The sequence below is a fragment of the Lycorma delicatula genome, chromosome 4 (assembly GCF_047948215.1).
Source record: "Lycorma delicatula isolate Av1 chromosome 4, ASM4794821v1, whole genome shotgun sequence".
In the NCBI taxonomy this organism is placed as follows: Eukaryota; Metazoa; Arthropoda; class Insecta; order Hemiptera; family Fulgoridae; genus Lycorma; species Lycorma delicatula.
In genome coordinates this window covers 58,502,101-58,519,505 of record NC_134458.1, presented here as the reverse complement: position 1 = coordinate 58,519,505, position 17,405 = coordinate 58,502,101, and the positions used below count along the sequence as shown (strand labels likewise).

The following is a 17,405-nucleotide window of genomic DNA, read 5'->3' as shown; positions in this document are numbered from 1 at the left end:
TACAGGCTACACACAACCCTTAGTAATGAATTAAAGGCGTCAGATTTTTGCTAAATTCCCTAATATCCACAAATAAACATAATGTATAAGACATATGTTGTTAATTTGTAGGCTACGGTCGACATTTTTTCGGTAGTCCCAGTGTTTGTGGGCGTTCTATCAACCGATTCCATCAATTTTTTTAATGTCTATATATCTTTTTACATGTAAAGCCGAAATTTTTCTCGCATCACGCGAGAACCAACCGACCGATTGCTTTCAAATTCCCTACAGTAGATACATTCGTGTTATCCAAAGATAGTTTTTAAGCCGTGTATCGAGACTCTAGCCCCTTTGAGAGTGAAGCTGTGAATTAAAGATATCCATTAAAGAAAAAAAATGAATCCATTTAATTCAATATTATACCTATCACCGTGGCAACTGAAATATGATGTGGAGTTTTCCTCGTCAAAGGTCTGTGTACTTTAGTTACCATAGTTACTACTACTCTGTAGTTTGAAATTTAATTTCTTTTCAGGTTTCTATAAAGTCCGAATAAATTAATTGTTATTTATCAGTATTACTCTCACAACAATGAGAAAAACTAAAAATGCAGGGGTCCAGGGAGCGGAGCCCTCTGGCTAGACGGAAATGGTGAGCGAAGCGAACCTTGCCCTGGGTTCGGAGATAATTTTCTTAAACAAAAGGTTTTCAGTAATTTTCTCAAAGAAAGTTATCTGTAACTCGACTTCGACTTTGAATTTGAATAGTGATAATGCTTTTTTGATATATTCTTTATTAAGGTACTTTCTGCCAAAACTTTCACAGATTTTTTATTAACCGGTAACTCTGTTGCTTTCATAGTAAAAATACAGCTTTTACTGTGGATCTTTCTTTTTTCACGCTATATTCGTAGTACTTTGTATGTAAAAAACAAAATATTTTACTCTTTTTCTTTTTTTTTAAGCGGGAGATCCGGGGTCTGGCCTTCTCAGCAAAAATTACTTCATCAACACTTTTTCGCTCGTAGTCCGCTGGTAAAATAAAATAAAATGACAGAAAGGGCTTAAAATTCGAATATTTTTATTTTGAATTCTCACACGAGTAAGGACTCCACTGCTGTTCGGTTAAATATTTTATTTCCTTCTATAGTTTCGTGATTCTCAACGTCACTAAGCTCAATCTCCGGTGTTCTAAATCGACCTCCATAGATTCATTAATTAAAAAGTTAGGAATATATTTATCTATAACAATATAGTTTTCAGTTTACCGTTGTAAACAAAATGTTTCATGAATCGATTTAAAGTGAAAATATATTCGAGAGCATTTTCTGGCGACTTTTAGATAACATATTTTCTCACTATATCAAAAGTATTCTTTCATATTTTAATATCGGCATTGTGCCAGTAGTACCAAATATTTCTCTTAATTTCCATTAAGCGATCCAGAGAGACTTGATCCGAACCGGTGTCACGCGTTACTCGGTGTGGTACCCGGATCCGACCCCTAGAGGGACAAAGCAGAGACCAGCGTCCACAAAGTCAGATTGAAATACGTGACACGACCCGGACAACGCAAAGCCCGCCCCGGATTTGAAAGAAAAACCTTCCGACATGCTCTAGGCAGTAGGAGTCATACCACTCCTGCGAAGCAGACCTCGACAGACTGACACGATGTATGTTTGGGTTTTCTTCACATCACCGTTAACGGCCAACCGTATTCCAGAAAATTTGGTGGGTTTTATCTCATAGATTACCGGCCAAAATCGAATAATGTAATCAAATGAATAGCCATTAATCAAATGAACAGCCGCGCAGTCTGGAGTATGTTTGGTCAGTTGTGGAAAAACACATCGTCTTGGAATACTCACGTAATATATTTTACTGTCATCAAGCCATCTACAGGGATACGAATCCTACATTCACATTAATGAAACAACCTCGGAATATTTTTTGCGGGATTTTATATGAAATGACGAATCCGTTTCTTTAAATATTTTTATCTGATTATTCTTCATCCGATGTTCGAACATGCTGCATTCCCATTTCTCGAAAACGGAATGCTGTCATCGAAGAACCTAACCTTTTTCCATTTCTTATTTGTAAAGTTCAATATAATCCGTAAGGGATTGAAGAGACTGTGAGACTTATAAGAGCTTCTGCTACGGCCTCCCTCAAATTCCGTTTTAGCACGATCAAGTCAGACAATCGATCTATTCACACACTTGTATACAACATTCACACGCGTGCATGCGCACACGCACACAGAGAGAGAAAAGTAAAGTAAAATATGATGTTAAATATTACTAGTGTTAATGTTAACTGTATAAAATAAAAATGTACTGTGCTGTAAATATCCGATAGTAATTAAAACTTAAGACCGCAAAGACCGGTAATATACTTCTCCCGATAAACGTAATAACAATAATAACTTTACGCATAACAACAATAATAAAATTAACTGTTTCTACTGATAACAAGTATAAGCTTTTTGCAAAGTAAACACTACTCTGCACAACGAATCCGGTAAAGTCGACCCTGAAGTATGAATTTCATTCTCTGTATATCCGGTTACATGCTAAAACTCTGTTCCATTTTGGTGGCGATCCGTGAAAAAGGCGAACTCAAATACAGTTATTACTCGTATTGTGAACGTAGATCCTCAAACTACGATCTTGGTCGGTCTGCCAGTACGAAGTATAGCTGTAAATATATTTTATCTATCAAACTTGTTAACCGACTGATACAAAATCGATGAAATAAGAATATATATTTTTCTTATCGTTTACATATGTCAATGTTTTTTCTTATAAATTACGTTTATATTAATACAAGGATGGCCCCCTATAACAGCTTTGGGAGCTTTTTTTTTTCTTTTAGGTATATATGTAGATATAAACGCCCGCTCACACTCACTCTCTCTCTCGCTCTCTCTCTTTCTTTCTTTCTTTCTTTCTTTTTTTCTTTCTTTCACACACACACACACACACACAGAGAGAGAGAGAGAGATACAGAGACATATACACTCGTATATATAATAAAATATGTACATTCCACTGATATGTACACATATAATGATTAAATACATTAATATTGCAATTAAACATATTTCAAAGCTAAACATCAAATACATAAATTCGAATTAGATAAATTGAAATTAATTAATCTGTCCATCTTAACGTACTTAAAGATTTATAAATAGTAAATAGAACTTATTAAAGTCATGTATATATATATATATATATATATATATATATATATATATAACTTAAAGATACAACTTCAATAATAAGGATATTATTAAAGACATATATAGCTATCTTTTTTTTTATTTTTAAACTAAGTATACGGTTAATGCTATATTAACGATTCTGCTTCATAATTAAATCTGGAAAATACTTTTTTTCCTATTTGTGATGTATTTAGTAGAAATCCTGTTCTTATGATTAAATAACTCCTAAAAAGACACGTTTCGATTTTTAAACCTCAAAAACGTGTCATCAGTCTCAACTTTCTTATTTTAAAAACAATAAAATTGTTAAAGTGTATATTTACTTTTGTTTTCAAAACATCTATAATAGATTCTCTTAAGCATTTTGCTACATCTCAATGAGATCACAAAAAAACGTTTCCGCCAGAAGGATGTCGAAATCCTTCTTCAAAACATCAAAAGTTTTTCTTGCAAAAAAAATCTACATTTTCGGAGTTTTATTTTTTTTTATGAAATGTTTCCTGATCTTGTAAATGTCAAAAATTTTTATCAAGAGAGGAGCGAGACTGCTGTAAATATTTTAAGTTAAAACATAGCTAAGTACAATCTAGAGCTAAGACAACTTCACCCCTTTAGCTTAATGAAAATCAGTTAAGATAACTCACTGGCTTCAGTTTTGTAACACAGATATACCATAAAATAAAAACTTATTCTGAAGAATGTACAAAGAAACATTATACACGGATTAGGTTATGTTTATCATTTACACACGCCATCACGAAAACTCATACACACATACGTACGTACTTATTGCATTATAAGTAATTCAATACTTTACAAATACGATGCGGTTTCCATATCATATTATTTACATTTGCATAAATGCTCATCATATTCCTAAATGACATCAAATTTTAAGATTATGCGTTCAAATTTTGACAGAATTATACAAATTTTCGTTTTCACACGGTTAATACAGGATTCTTACTAGTAGCTTAATAATGTAGCTTTATAACTTAAAAATCTAAAGCGGTAATAAACATATAAAATACGTTTACTTTGACATGATTTTTTCTGAAATTCCAGACACATAGCCGCACATTACTCTGTTTAGTGGGTAATATTTATTTTAGAGCGACTCAGTAAAATGAGTGTTTAGCGATTTTGAATATACGTAATTAATGACGAAACCAGTGAATAATGGTTTTTTCTTTCCTGATAATAATATAGAGTAAGTTTTATCGTAGAGAAATCTATAAGGGAAAGTATATTACATTGGATCAAAATTATGATGACGGATTTTTACAATTATTGAGGTTTTGGGGGCCCCCAAGTTTAAAGATACAAAAAAGAGGTCAAAATTTTGTATGATGGATAGCGTCTATTTTGAGAAAATTCAATAAAATGTTTATCGGGAGAATTTTGAACAGAATAGATAATAAACGTATTAGTAGTCGATACTATCAATTATAGTATGAAAAGATCACACATTTCCCTTGCCAAGAAAATTAAAAAAATTATATTTTTGGGAAGAGTAATTTTTAGAAACCGTTTATTACTATTTAATTTGTTTAATAAATAATTTTAGAAATTGTTTTTTTAATTACGTTTTTTATCATTTAAGGTAATTAGTAAATAATTTCAAAAAGGAGTAAAAACTAGAGGTTTAATTATTTTCAGTTCTATCACTTAGGAAGGGGTAGATTTAAAGTTCTATCCAATTGCTGGAAAAGTTCAACATCATTACTGCCAGCTCAATTTTAATCTGAAACAGATGTTTCTATACAAACGGTTTTATTTTTTATGAATTATTATGAATCGTCAAAAGAGGCCACCCCTACTTAATTAATAATTACAATGTATTACTATTACTTAACTGATCTGAATTAATCGGTTTTAATTTTAATTTGTGTTTTTTTTCAGCACCACGATCAAATCGTTCGGAGTACAGATTTAGGATTATCGGTCCGTTGCTCTTACGACTTAGGAAATCATAGCGTCGGACATGGCGTAGAGCTTGAAGTCAGCGGTGAACCCGGCGGTTCTTCTTTAGGCAGCGAAGAAACTTCTTTCGTCATTTCACCTACGGTCACTATGAGAATAACCGATCGTCAAGGCCACGATATTCACACCGCTCAAGTGGGTGATCCGCTCAGTTTACGCTTTCATATTTTGGATCAAGACTCTCCGTACCAGATTTTTGTCAGAGAACTTATAGCGCTGGACGGAGTCGATTCCAGTGAAATCTTATTGGTGGATAGTCTCGGGTGTCCCACCGATCCGACCATAATGGGGCCGATCTCGACGGTGTCGAAAGACAAAGAGCCGCAGGTACTGGAAGCTCCTTTCGACGCCTTTAAATTCCCTACTTCGGATATCGTTCAATTTAAAGCGTTGGTCACTCCGTGTCTTCCGGCGTGTGAACCCGTCATATGTAATATCGAAGATTACTACGGTACGGTGAGAAAAATGGACTCCTTCGGCCGCAGAAAACGTGAGACGGTTAATCGAGGAAAAGATGAAGTCGTCATGCAAACTATTCGAATAGAAGATAAGTTTACATTCCCTAAAAGACATACCGCCGTTAAGACTGGTGAATTCGAACCACGAGTAAAAGACTGTATTAACATGACTGATACGATCGCAATAGGGGCAATTCTACTTTTACTTCAAATAACATTATGTTTTATTTGTTTATCGGCCCAAAAAAAGAAGCATAGAGAAACAGAAAAACAGATATCTTCGACGAGTGGAATCGAAACAAATAACACCTTGTCTTGGAATAGAATTTACAGACTGTCGTAAATTATTAAATAATTTTTAGTTTAAATTAAGTTTCGTTCGTTTTTACAAAGGCCGGTGTTCTTTACGAGTGTAAACAAACACAAATTCTTGTCATTTTTAGCGATGAAAACTAGTAAGGCAACTTATATTGACGAAAAATTCAATGAGCATTTCCCCAGTCGTTTATTTATTGAAAGTGCCACGAATAGAAAACGTACTTATAAAAACTATTGAAATCATCAATGATAACGAGGTGGTGATAAGATAATTTTAGTTTATACGAAAAAAAAACACTGTTATTCTAAAATAAAATTGCAGGTGAAAATTTTTTTTAATATTTAATTTTTTAGAAATATTAAGGAGTTTTTCTTTCACTATACTTTTGGTATGGATTTAAAGCTAATTAACTCGAGAATACATTCTTCAGATTTTTTGTAATGCAGAATTTCTTCATTAATAACGATTAAGAGAAAGATGTAAATCGATTAATATTAATCGATCTGTTCACAAATCGTAAACAAAATCATTATTTTTAAAAAAATAACAAAGAACGTTTAAAAAATAGGCCTAAGAGATTCATCAAAAAATCTTGAAATAGTCACTTCATTGATTAAATTAATGTTCCTGGATATATATATATATATATACATCAGAAGAAAAGTATAATTCATTTTTTTGAATAATTTTTATGTTAAAAATTTTTAATTATGTATAAATTAACGAAATTTCAGCTAATAATCATATTTTTTTTTTAGTTTAATGGCCAAAAAAAAATCACTAATATTATTCTGATGATTATGAAAACAGAATTAAAGTATTTTGAAAATTATTCATTAACACAATCGTAATTAATACAGTTTGGTAATTTTTGAAATATTTTTTTCTGTTTCCTATATTAACAATTAAAAAAATGTGAGACAGTTTAACTTTTCAATATTTGAAGAATTGTCTTTAAATGATTATATGTAAATAAGTGTTATTCAATGATTTTTAACTTTCTAATTGATTGTTCTCGCTAACAAATCAGTGATTATTATTATTATTATTATTATTAAGAAATCATTCGACTTTAACAGAAGCACTTGTCCATGGGAAGGGATGTTGATTGAAACCTTGTGGTTCTTAAGTCTAGTATGCACTTGGAAACATGTGTATAAATGTTTGAAAATCGTTTTCCTTTATATTAAAGTGTAGATGTAGGGAAACAGTTTTCAAACTCAGAAATTATATTTGTGGAAACAGTGTTTACTGACAAACAATATCTCTTGTGTAGATATCTAGATACAGGTCAAGAGGATATGTTTCCAGAAGAGGATACCGCCATCACTTTTGCTGTTTATGTACACAATTTCGTACTGTTTTATTAGTGATGTGTCAGAAAATATCAAACAGTTTCATTAAACTGTTGTTTCACTTCGGTACAAACATTTTTTTCTGCCCAATAGTAATACTGAAAGAACAAACAGAGTTGTTAGCTAACTCTAAAAATACTAAGTTAGTGAAATCAGACAAAAGTGAATAAACTGTACATTGTTTGCTGAGAACAGGTCATTTGCCCAGCAAATTGTTGTTTTATCATTATTAAATTCACTGCAAGCTAACTGTTAAGACCAAACAGTTTCAAAAACCAAATAAATCTTATTCATGAAAATACAGTAATATTAAAGTACAGAAAATAAGGGTCATAAAAATCTCAAATCATTTGATAAAATGACATATGCTATTTGCTGGTGTCAACCAAAGCATCTTATTTCAGATAATAGAAATAAAAAGAGGTATATTTAAATATACACAAGAATATTTTAGAAACAAAAGGAACATAATTAAGTTGGTAAACAATATTTCCAATAGATGTATCCCAGTGTATACTAGGTGTTTTATTAAATGGGAAACGGTGGTATCGGGTTCATAAAAAAACAGTGTACTGATAACAACAGTAATAAATAACATTTTTCAAATTTGCATATTTGTGTGTTTTTATTCACTCTATACTCCAAACCACGCACTGTTTGTAAGTTTATCTAAAAAATAATTGTTTTTTACTTGTTATACACAGCAATCAACAGATTTACATACTCATGTTGATTTACTGATCCAAAAACAATAAAATTTTAATTAAAAATTCACTGTAATCTATATTGTCTTAATTTTACTAGGTCTTTTAAGTTTACTAGTGTATAGTTATTTAAAACCACTTGCTCCTACTTATTTTTTTTGTAATAGAATGAGTACCATACAACAGAGGCTAGGTATGACCAAAACACTTACGTGCATGAAATTTCCTTTTCACTCTGGATTTCCTACATACATACATCTACAAGAACATTATATATATTTAGATATGTTTTAGGTTAAAATGAAGTTATGTGTGACGTTAAAATAAATCTAAGCATTTACATATGAGCATCTGATCTTGAACTAACTATTCTACGAGTTGATCTAGTCATATGACAAAGTGGCTGTGTCCCTTGTTTTTTGTGCAACAGAGTAAATTTAATTACATTAGTTTCCTAATGTAATGTAACAAAACTGTGTTATTAATAGAACTCAGTAACAGATGATAGCCTGGATGACCTTTCATTTACAGTTCATTTACATAGTTGTGTGTGCTTATCAATTGCCATTACAAAGGATATCTTGCCATAAAAATTTCCGCCTAGATCCTAGAAAACTAGCATCCAAATTTGCATTTAGATGTTATTGGTATGAATTTCTGACTTTTTGTAACAGTAACTTACTTTCTTAATTGTACAGCACCTTGTAAATTTATTTATTTAATGCATCTTATTTGAATAAACTAGATAAAACAATATTGGTGAACATTCATCCAGAAGCCCATTTTAAATTAAATTTACATTAGAAGCCCTATTTAACATTACTTTTGTTTTATAAAATTTTATATTAAAATTAAAAACTAATGGAGGGTTAAGTTTTCCATCTGTTTTTTCATTTATAATTTTTTTCAATATTTGACTAGAAGGGTTCTGTGCATCTTTCATCCACGAAACCATATTGAATTAATTTCAGCAGTGACTAGAAATTGGCATGACCATAGGCACAGAATAGCTTCTTCACTGGGCAATCAAGTTCTGTCATATGCCTGATACAAATGTAAAAACATATTTATAAACTTCTTTCAAACACTAGTACATTCAAGTTAAGTCTATTTTTTTTCAAATATTGAGATTTACATATTTTTTTTCTTGAGAAAGTTAAAAAAAATTATAAAAGTTTGTCAGACCATTTTCTCAGTGATATACTACTGTTGTGTAGGCCACTTTCAGTTGTATTCAAGAATTAAAAGGATGCATTTTATTTAACATGTACTGTAATGAACCGCAATTGGGACATTTTTGTAATATAAGTGATCCCTCAATAAACTGTAAAGGTGATGTGAAAAAGAATATAATTGAGCCTCGCTGTGAGCATATATAACATAAGTGTCTGCATAAACTATAACTGCCTACAACAAAAATTGATGCCACTCTCAATTTGTTTTAGCTTGAATCAGCAAAGAAATTTTACATTAAATTCTAAATATGTAGAAAATATACTCACACACTAAACTAAGGTGTTGCTTTCCTTGACCTGGCACATTTTTTTTATATTACCATACTGCTGTTTCTTTAAAACTACCAATGATTTAGTGAAAATATTTTTCAGTATGGATTTAGATGAGGATCTACCTTATTTTTCTATTGTTACTGGCTTCATAATAAATAGTCCATCTATTCTTTCAGCATGCTGTTGTCAAATTATACAATTTTACAACTTAGTGAAGAAAAGGCAGAATCTTAAAGAAAATCATACATCGGATCTTCTTCTTTTTTTTTAAATACACAAAATTTTTTCAATAAAAAAAAAATTATGAAAACAAGGGCAGATAACTCCCAAGATTGAATTTTAAAAACCTTTAGGATTTCATTTTTTCCAAATAATATAAGAGCTTTTACCAGAATACAATGTAATGAAACCAGAAACACATTTTTTTTTTAAAAAAGTAGCTCAGATAGTTTCCAAAGGCCTTTCAAAACTGATTGCCAGACCTCTTTAGTGGTGTTAGCAGTTTTAATGAAGAACAAGAAAAAGGATTTTACTGAAGTTATAATTAACTCTAAAAGGACTTTGACACAAGTTCCATTTCTTTGAAAACGAGTTATTCATAATTCTAAAGGGTTATCGAATTTTTTTGCTATATATGAATGTCATTGTTACCAGACATTTAATTATTAGAATTGAATTAGCATGACTATTATGATAAGAAATTATCTTGAGAGTTATTGACAGAGATAGTTTGTTGTCTAGTCTCAAGTTGTCAAGTCAATATTATCTGCCAAATAGCCAGCCAATTTAAAGCTACTGCAAAAACATGGTAGTTTCAATTGTTTTAAAAAATGCTACGTTTCTCACAAAAAAAAAAAAAAGTTAGTAGATGAGTTTTACTAAAGCGAACTTATGTAAAGGTTTAAAAATAAAAATCAGTCCTTAATGCAAAGCCAAAAATTAATTCTAATTATATTATTAAAACCATTCCAATAAAGTATCACCATGAAGTTATGGTGGGATTTCAAACTCCTGAAATATCTGAAAAAAAAAAACATTTTAAATTCATAATACAAACACTGCATTGAAGAGCACTAAATCAGTTTTGAAATGTTTGCATCGAACTTTGGATGTATTGCATCACCGATGGTTATGAATGATGCAATGTATAATTCCTTTTATTCAAGATGTAAACGGTTCAGAAGAAAATTTAGGGTGTTAGTTGGCTTGCGAAATTTGAAACAGTGACTTATTTGGTGTGAATATCATCTAGTTTTACTGAAGTAACCACTTAATAAAAATAATTCCCTTCAGGATAAGCAGCTTAAAGAGACCGGCAGCTTCTTTGAAACAATATGTTCCAGCAGATCATCTTTTAGTGATGAGTCAGTTGAAGCTATTAAGGAGAGCTACATATGAAGTTCAAGGAAATTAGTATGGACCTGTGTTCAAGACTTAGAACAAAGTTCTGAAAAATACTTCATTTTATGAAATAAGAAGTTCTGTTGTTAGACACACACTTCCCAGGTGATAGCCCAAATGATATGGTTTTGGTATGGTCTATTCAGTGAGATACTACTACTATTTTTAAACAACTATTTTTAAACAAGATAGTGTTCAATAATGAGGCTATTTTTCATGAGATTAGTTATATTTGTCAACATAATGCCAGGATTTGGAACTCTCATAATCAACCACATGCTTTTATTAAACATGTATTTCGTAGTCCTAAAAAGAATGTGTAATATCCCCCTCACACATGAAAAAGCACACTACACATCAGTATAACAGGCTCACTTCTCTTTGTGAAACCTACTGAGATGTCTCGTCACTATCCATTCATGTTGGATTATAAACGATGCTCTAAATTTTAAGTGAAAATAACAAATCTTGGTATATTTGAAAATTCCTCTTCACTATGAAAGTATTGATCGCAATATGAAATTTTCATATCCGCAATGGATCGGAAAGAATGGAGGTAAATGGCATAGCTATATTATCACCGGACTTCAAGTCTTTAAACCTTTACTTCTAGGATTACATCATACAAACAATTCATATAAACTGTGTAAAACACTTGAAAGTAACATCACAGAAACTGTTGAATTGATCACAACTGAATGCACTTTGTTTTGTATGGAAAGAACTAACATTTATATATCTGCAGGACAATGGATAAAAGCAACATTGCAATGCACAAAATATTTTTTTTAAATCTGGTGAGATGCTCTTCCATTTAGCAAAAGATTTTTAATGTTCTTATGTATAGTTACAAGAAAAAATAATTCTGAAATCCCACAATAACTTTACAGATACATCATTAACTTAGTATTACCATTGGTAAATAAAATACAAGTTTTTTAACAACAAAATCAAGAAAATAAGAAACATAAATAGCACTCAATTCAGTTTAGCAATTAATATATAAAAAAGCAGTATCATCAATAGTAAAAGATGTTTTATAAGTCTAAATCCAATAATAATACAAATTAATGATTTAAATATATTGTTAATAATAATAATAATATTAAATAGAAAATAATAAACATTTCCAGTTAATCATTCCACATATAAAATGTACTATAACAGGTCCCATAAAAACATTTGCTAGAGATCTGCAAAGAAAATAAGAGAATTTCTCAACAACTAAAATTTATTAAGTACATATACCTCTATAAACAATGTTTATTATACATCAGCAACACATGTCACCACCTTTTGATTAGAATACTGCTATTTACCTAAACAGATTTTCAAACAAAATGGCAAAAATTCATATTTTCCTTTATCTGTTTCAGATTAAAATTAATATATGTTGTGAATAACAGTGCTCTCCCCTTTCAATAGCACAACTGCTAGTCACTTTCACACAACAACAGTCGAGTCGTAGAAGTCTTGAAACAAAGAGTCTTGCCTTGCACGTTTAAAGAAAATACAATTGTTTGTCAAGAGCATTTGCTGTTTTCACAGGAACAGAACCACATTAATTGTTCTGAGAATAATTTCCCTGAAACATTGTCCATTTCTTTATTTTGATCTTCTTTAATTATCAATGTAGATCTGTTAGCAGAGTTCTGACAGACCTCTGTTCTTTACTGTTGGCGACTAGGGCTACCATTGTTCCTATGAGCCTTCCATGCAATACATATGGTTAGTATGAGGACTTAGTACTATATAGTCTGACACCCCCTCCCCATAATTACACCAATCCAGTGGAAAATAATATATGTTTCCAGAGCATAAAGCAGATAATCAGGAAAGTATCGTCAGTAAGGAAGTATATAAGTAATACCTTAATGATCTTTCCACAAACATACATGTATGTAAATGTCCGTAGGTGATATATTTACTTACAAAGAAAAAACAAAATTTTGTAAGGAACTCCACATTTAACATCTTTAAAATAAGAGTCTACTTTTCTGCTAATCCACAAATGCTTTCATAATATGGGTCTTGCAAAATACTTCTCTTAAAAGATCCTTTCTCAGCATCAAATACTGTGTTAATTTTTTTTCATAATCCTCTCATTCTATTTAGTTAATTTATTTTTATAACATTTTTTTTAATATACTCTATTTTTACATACATGAGATCTTTTTTTAGCTTAACATTTGTATAAATTATTGTTTGGTTTCAAATTATATTTGGATGCCTGGGTTAGACAGTAATTTACATCCCTTACAACTGATGGTTTTACAATACCTGGAATGTCTCAAGTTATGGCATTCTGTAGATGATGAATGTAAAATAGAGATGAAATGTCAATAACCAACCAGAACCACATTTAATAAACCAGTTCCTGTAGATCAGTGATGTTAAATGCATTAGGTGCAGTTTTATTGCAGGTTATAGGCATCAACTGGTGGCTAAACACCAAAACAATTTGTGCCACTTAAAATAATTTTTTTTTATATCAGTTAAATTATCTAAATAATAATATTTTTCTCGCCTGCCAAACATTTTTTTGAAAGTAGGCTAATAAGGTGCATCTTTAATACCATTTATACCAATGTATCTGTTACACTTTTTGAGTCAGACAACATGAAAAAAGTGTTTGAAGATAAACATCCCCCAATAAGGATTATATAAGGTAGCTGCTACTAATAATTATCAGATTCAGACTCAATTAATGAATTAAACAAGCTCTTAAATAAGCAACTTCCAAAATTATCCACACATAATTCTAGCTATGATTCTGTATTGTTATGATCTCACAGAACAATCTAATTAATCATTCGATAAAAATATGCAATAAAATTATCTGGTCAATAGTTTCATCATTCATCACAACGCTCATGAGAACCATTTTCTCTTCTGAATATTTCATACTAGTCATGGTCTGTACATCAACAATAAGAGGAAGAAATTAACAATATGGAAGCACAGTTACTAGGGCTATAAACCATAACTATGATGTACCACATCATAACAGTGTACAACTTCACAAGATAACTGATGTGAATCCAAATTTCCACAGCACAAGGCCTCTTATTATGTAGGTGGTGTAAAAAAATCCTTAATGTTGCATTTTTAATTTTAAGAGAAATAAATACAATTTTTTCATTCAAACACAAAGGAAGTGGCTTACACCATTTAAAGCAGACTTAGCTCACTTAGTGGAGAAAACATCAACTGACTACAATTCTAATATTTCTGTTAACCACAACTTATTCAACTTTTCCAACTTCATAATAGAGCAAAAAGGTGGCAGCTTTATAAGCAATTTCATCCCCAATCCTTTCTCAGATTGCCGTTTGAAAAGAGTTCATGATCCATTAAAATAGAATGCAATAAATTCAGTGACATTAAAAAATTAAATCATTTTTTTTTCAGTAGTCAGACTAGAAGCTATGTAGGAGACATAAATGATCCTAAACTTTAACTGTATATAATTTAGGGTTATACAACTGTTCACTGTATTCAGGATTGTACAGTAATGACAAAATTAAATGAATTAATTATAATTTGTATTACAGGAGTTAATGTTCACAGATGTAATTTGCCTTGCTAGGTCAGAGATGACCTGCAAGAGACTTACTGCATTATACTATAAACTGGCTACTAGTTTCTCTAGCAATGATCGATACTATAAGATGACTAAGTTGCATACTACTATGAGGAGAAAAACTTCAAGGGGAAAATCAATCAAACGTATTTTTTAACAGACAATCCCTTTGAAATCTCTGCCACTGAGACCAGAAAATCGAGTAATGGGTTACTAGTGCAGCTGAGAATATCTTAGAACTCTGACATCCTCTAACATGTAGATTAGCAATCAGTAAATTTTTACTACTAGCCAACAAGGGCAGATTATTTTGAAAAAATTCTCATAGTAACATGATAGTGTTGCGCATAATATGAATAATATGATTTTTGTATTAAATCAGCAACATAATGTGTATCATTAGGATAGCCTGAGTTTTGTGATACCTTCTTGATATCTTAAATAAATCAAAAATATAAAATTGTTATTCATTAATCAGAATTTTTCATATAAAAACATTTTTCAGAATCATATAAAAGAGCCTGTCAAATTGAAATTTATTAATTAAGGATGCAACAAATAAGTTTCTTTAGGATGTTTAGAAAAGATATTCTTTCTTGTACAACTAAATAGATCAGAATAATTTGTAGTGATAAATCTTATTTTATTACCATTAACAAAGATAACACTGGTATTAGTGATGCATCATTAATACCTGTTATGAGGTACATAAATTGGCAACTATACTTTTAAATGTTAGGTTAGTTCTATAATTTTCTTAGCTATAGTAATTAACTTGTTCATTTAACATTTTAATCGCTTTTTAAATTACATTAAACTGAATTAAAGAAAAACAAACCTTCAATTTGTGGTGATTTTTATATTAATATGATAATAGAAAGTACCAATAAAAGAAAACTGATTTATATGATTCTTCCCTACAAAATAAATTATCATACTAATGAATTGTCTAGAGTTTCACCTTCTTTTACAAAGGATATTGATAAATAAAAAGTTAACAATAAAGGGTATTGATCAAAAAGTTAACAAGCATTTGTGTTTGAGATTGGAGTTTCTGTTCATTATGTACAGGTTCTGAAGATCTCTACTGTATCAAACAGACAAATCTAGCCTATGAACTCTAACTTTTTATCCATTAACTGAAAGAAAATTAGAACACTTTTGTAATGTGTTTGTACTTGAAAACTGGTCAGCATTGAGTATGGAAAAGTATTCAAAAAAAGATTCAATCTCTTTTTCAAAAGTTTTTTTTTGGGGAAATTTTCCCCAAGAAGAATACTCAAACTAGGCCAACAGCTGCAGATAGTACCTTGGATAGCCAAGAACATTAAAATTTCATATAAATACAAATGAGAGTTGTGTACCATAAATTCACCTCTATTCAAAATAAATAATAATCCATTCTTTATCATTTACTTGTTAGTTTACATAATATTAATGTTTTTAGCAGCAAAAACAGTCCTTCCAATGGGTTGACAGCAAAATATTACACTAACACCACAATGTTAGTATCATCCTCCTATATAAAGGTAACACAATGCAATACATTCCTCAACAAACTATATTTTAAGTCACATTTCACACCAGAATATGAATGCAGCAATATATGTAGACCTCACCATATCCTAAAATGATGAGCACATATTCAGATTAAACAGAAAACCAACTACAATAGACACAGTATCCTTAATTTGTCTATTATTAACACAACACAAAAGTGGAACTTTTTCTCATATGCCTTTTAGACATACCTATGCCAGCTAAAAACTATATTGAAGAATACTACAAAATAAAATTAAACAGTTAATGGCTATGCACCTATATTTATAGGCATCATACAAAATAAAATATAGAACAAAACAAGAACACCTATAGACAAAAAAATAAATAATGCATCACAAATATTGATATAAAACAGCCAACATTTTCAGAAAACCCTTTCAAAAGACAGACAAAATAAATAAGATCGCACAACATATTAACATAGTGCTCATCAATAAACGCATCATCCCAGGGGCACAGAAATTAAACTACAATGATGGTAGCATTATATACTATACAAAATAAACCACTCATGCATCCATAGACATAAAAATATTAACCATGACACTCAAATTTTACACATTATGTGTAAAAAGGAGAAAAACCTATCAAGGAAGGTTTCAATTTAGTACTAAACAAATTTTCTGAAATTATATTTCCAGATATTTAGAAAGCGAGTCATAAATATTTTATAAAAGTGTAAAAAAGACTTTTAGGCCATTTAGAATTTTTGTATGGCTAAATTATATTTATTTGCTTCAATTTTGACTTCTACAGCCAATCACTTTACCATTTCAAGCATCCTTTAATGTTAAACATATGCATACATTGTTTACAATGATTCATTCACTAAATAGGAAAGAATTAAATTATCTGTAATAGTCACCCACAAGCTGGTTATGGTACAGTGAACAAAAATTTTATTTTTAACTATGCCTGATAAGGAGAAACACTGACTACTTCAAGATTTCAAAACTCCTACTCTACATGGTCCTTTCAGAGCAGAAGTAAGCATTTTTAATTTCTCATCATTGTTTACAAATAAGTACTATATTCCAGGAAGATTGATTTCATTTTAAATGCAATTAAAAGTTTTTCTTACACCTTTTTACTTGGTCCAATAATAATATACAGAATACACATTTTATTAGAAAACTTCAAATGTTTCATTCGGGAAAAATAACCAAAATCAATAAATTACTTTTTTCTATTATCTGCTGTTCACATAGTTTTTGTTTACACCATACTGTCGAATGGCATTATTTATACATGTCTAATCCTATATTCAAAAAAGGCATGTTATTTTACCCCAGAAGCACTTCTAATGCTCACTGCAAGAAAG

At 30.5% G+C, this 17,405-nt stretch overlaps 1 protein-coding gene across 1 annotated transcript in view; it reads left to right on the top strand.

The window, feature by feature from the left end:
* Positions 1 to 6,594, top strand: part of LOC142323427 (uncharacterized) — a 110,517-nt gene extending 103,923 nt beyond the window's left edge. The window contains exon 4 of the mRNA XM_075363028.1: positions 5,113 to 6,594. Coding sequence (XP_075219143.1) covers positions 5,113 to 5,994 — 882 coding nt within the window. The 3' untranslated portion in view covers positions 5,995 to 6,594. The remainder of the gene's footprint in view (positions 1 to 5,112) is intronic.
* The last annotated feature ends 10,811 nt before the right edge of the window (positions 6,595 to 17,405 follow it).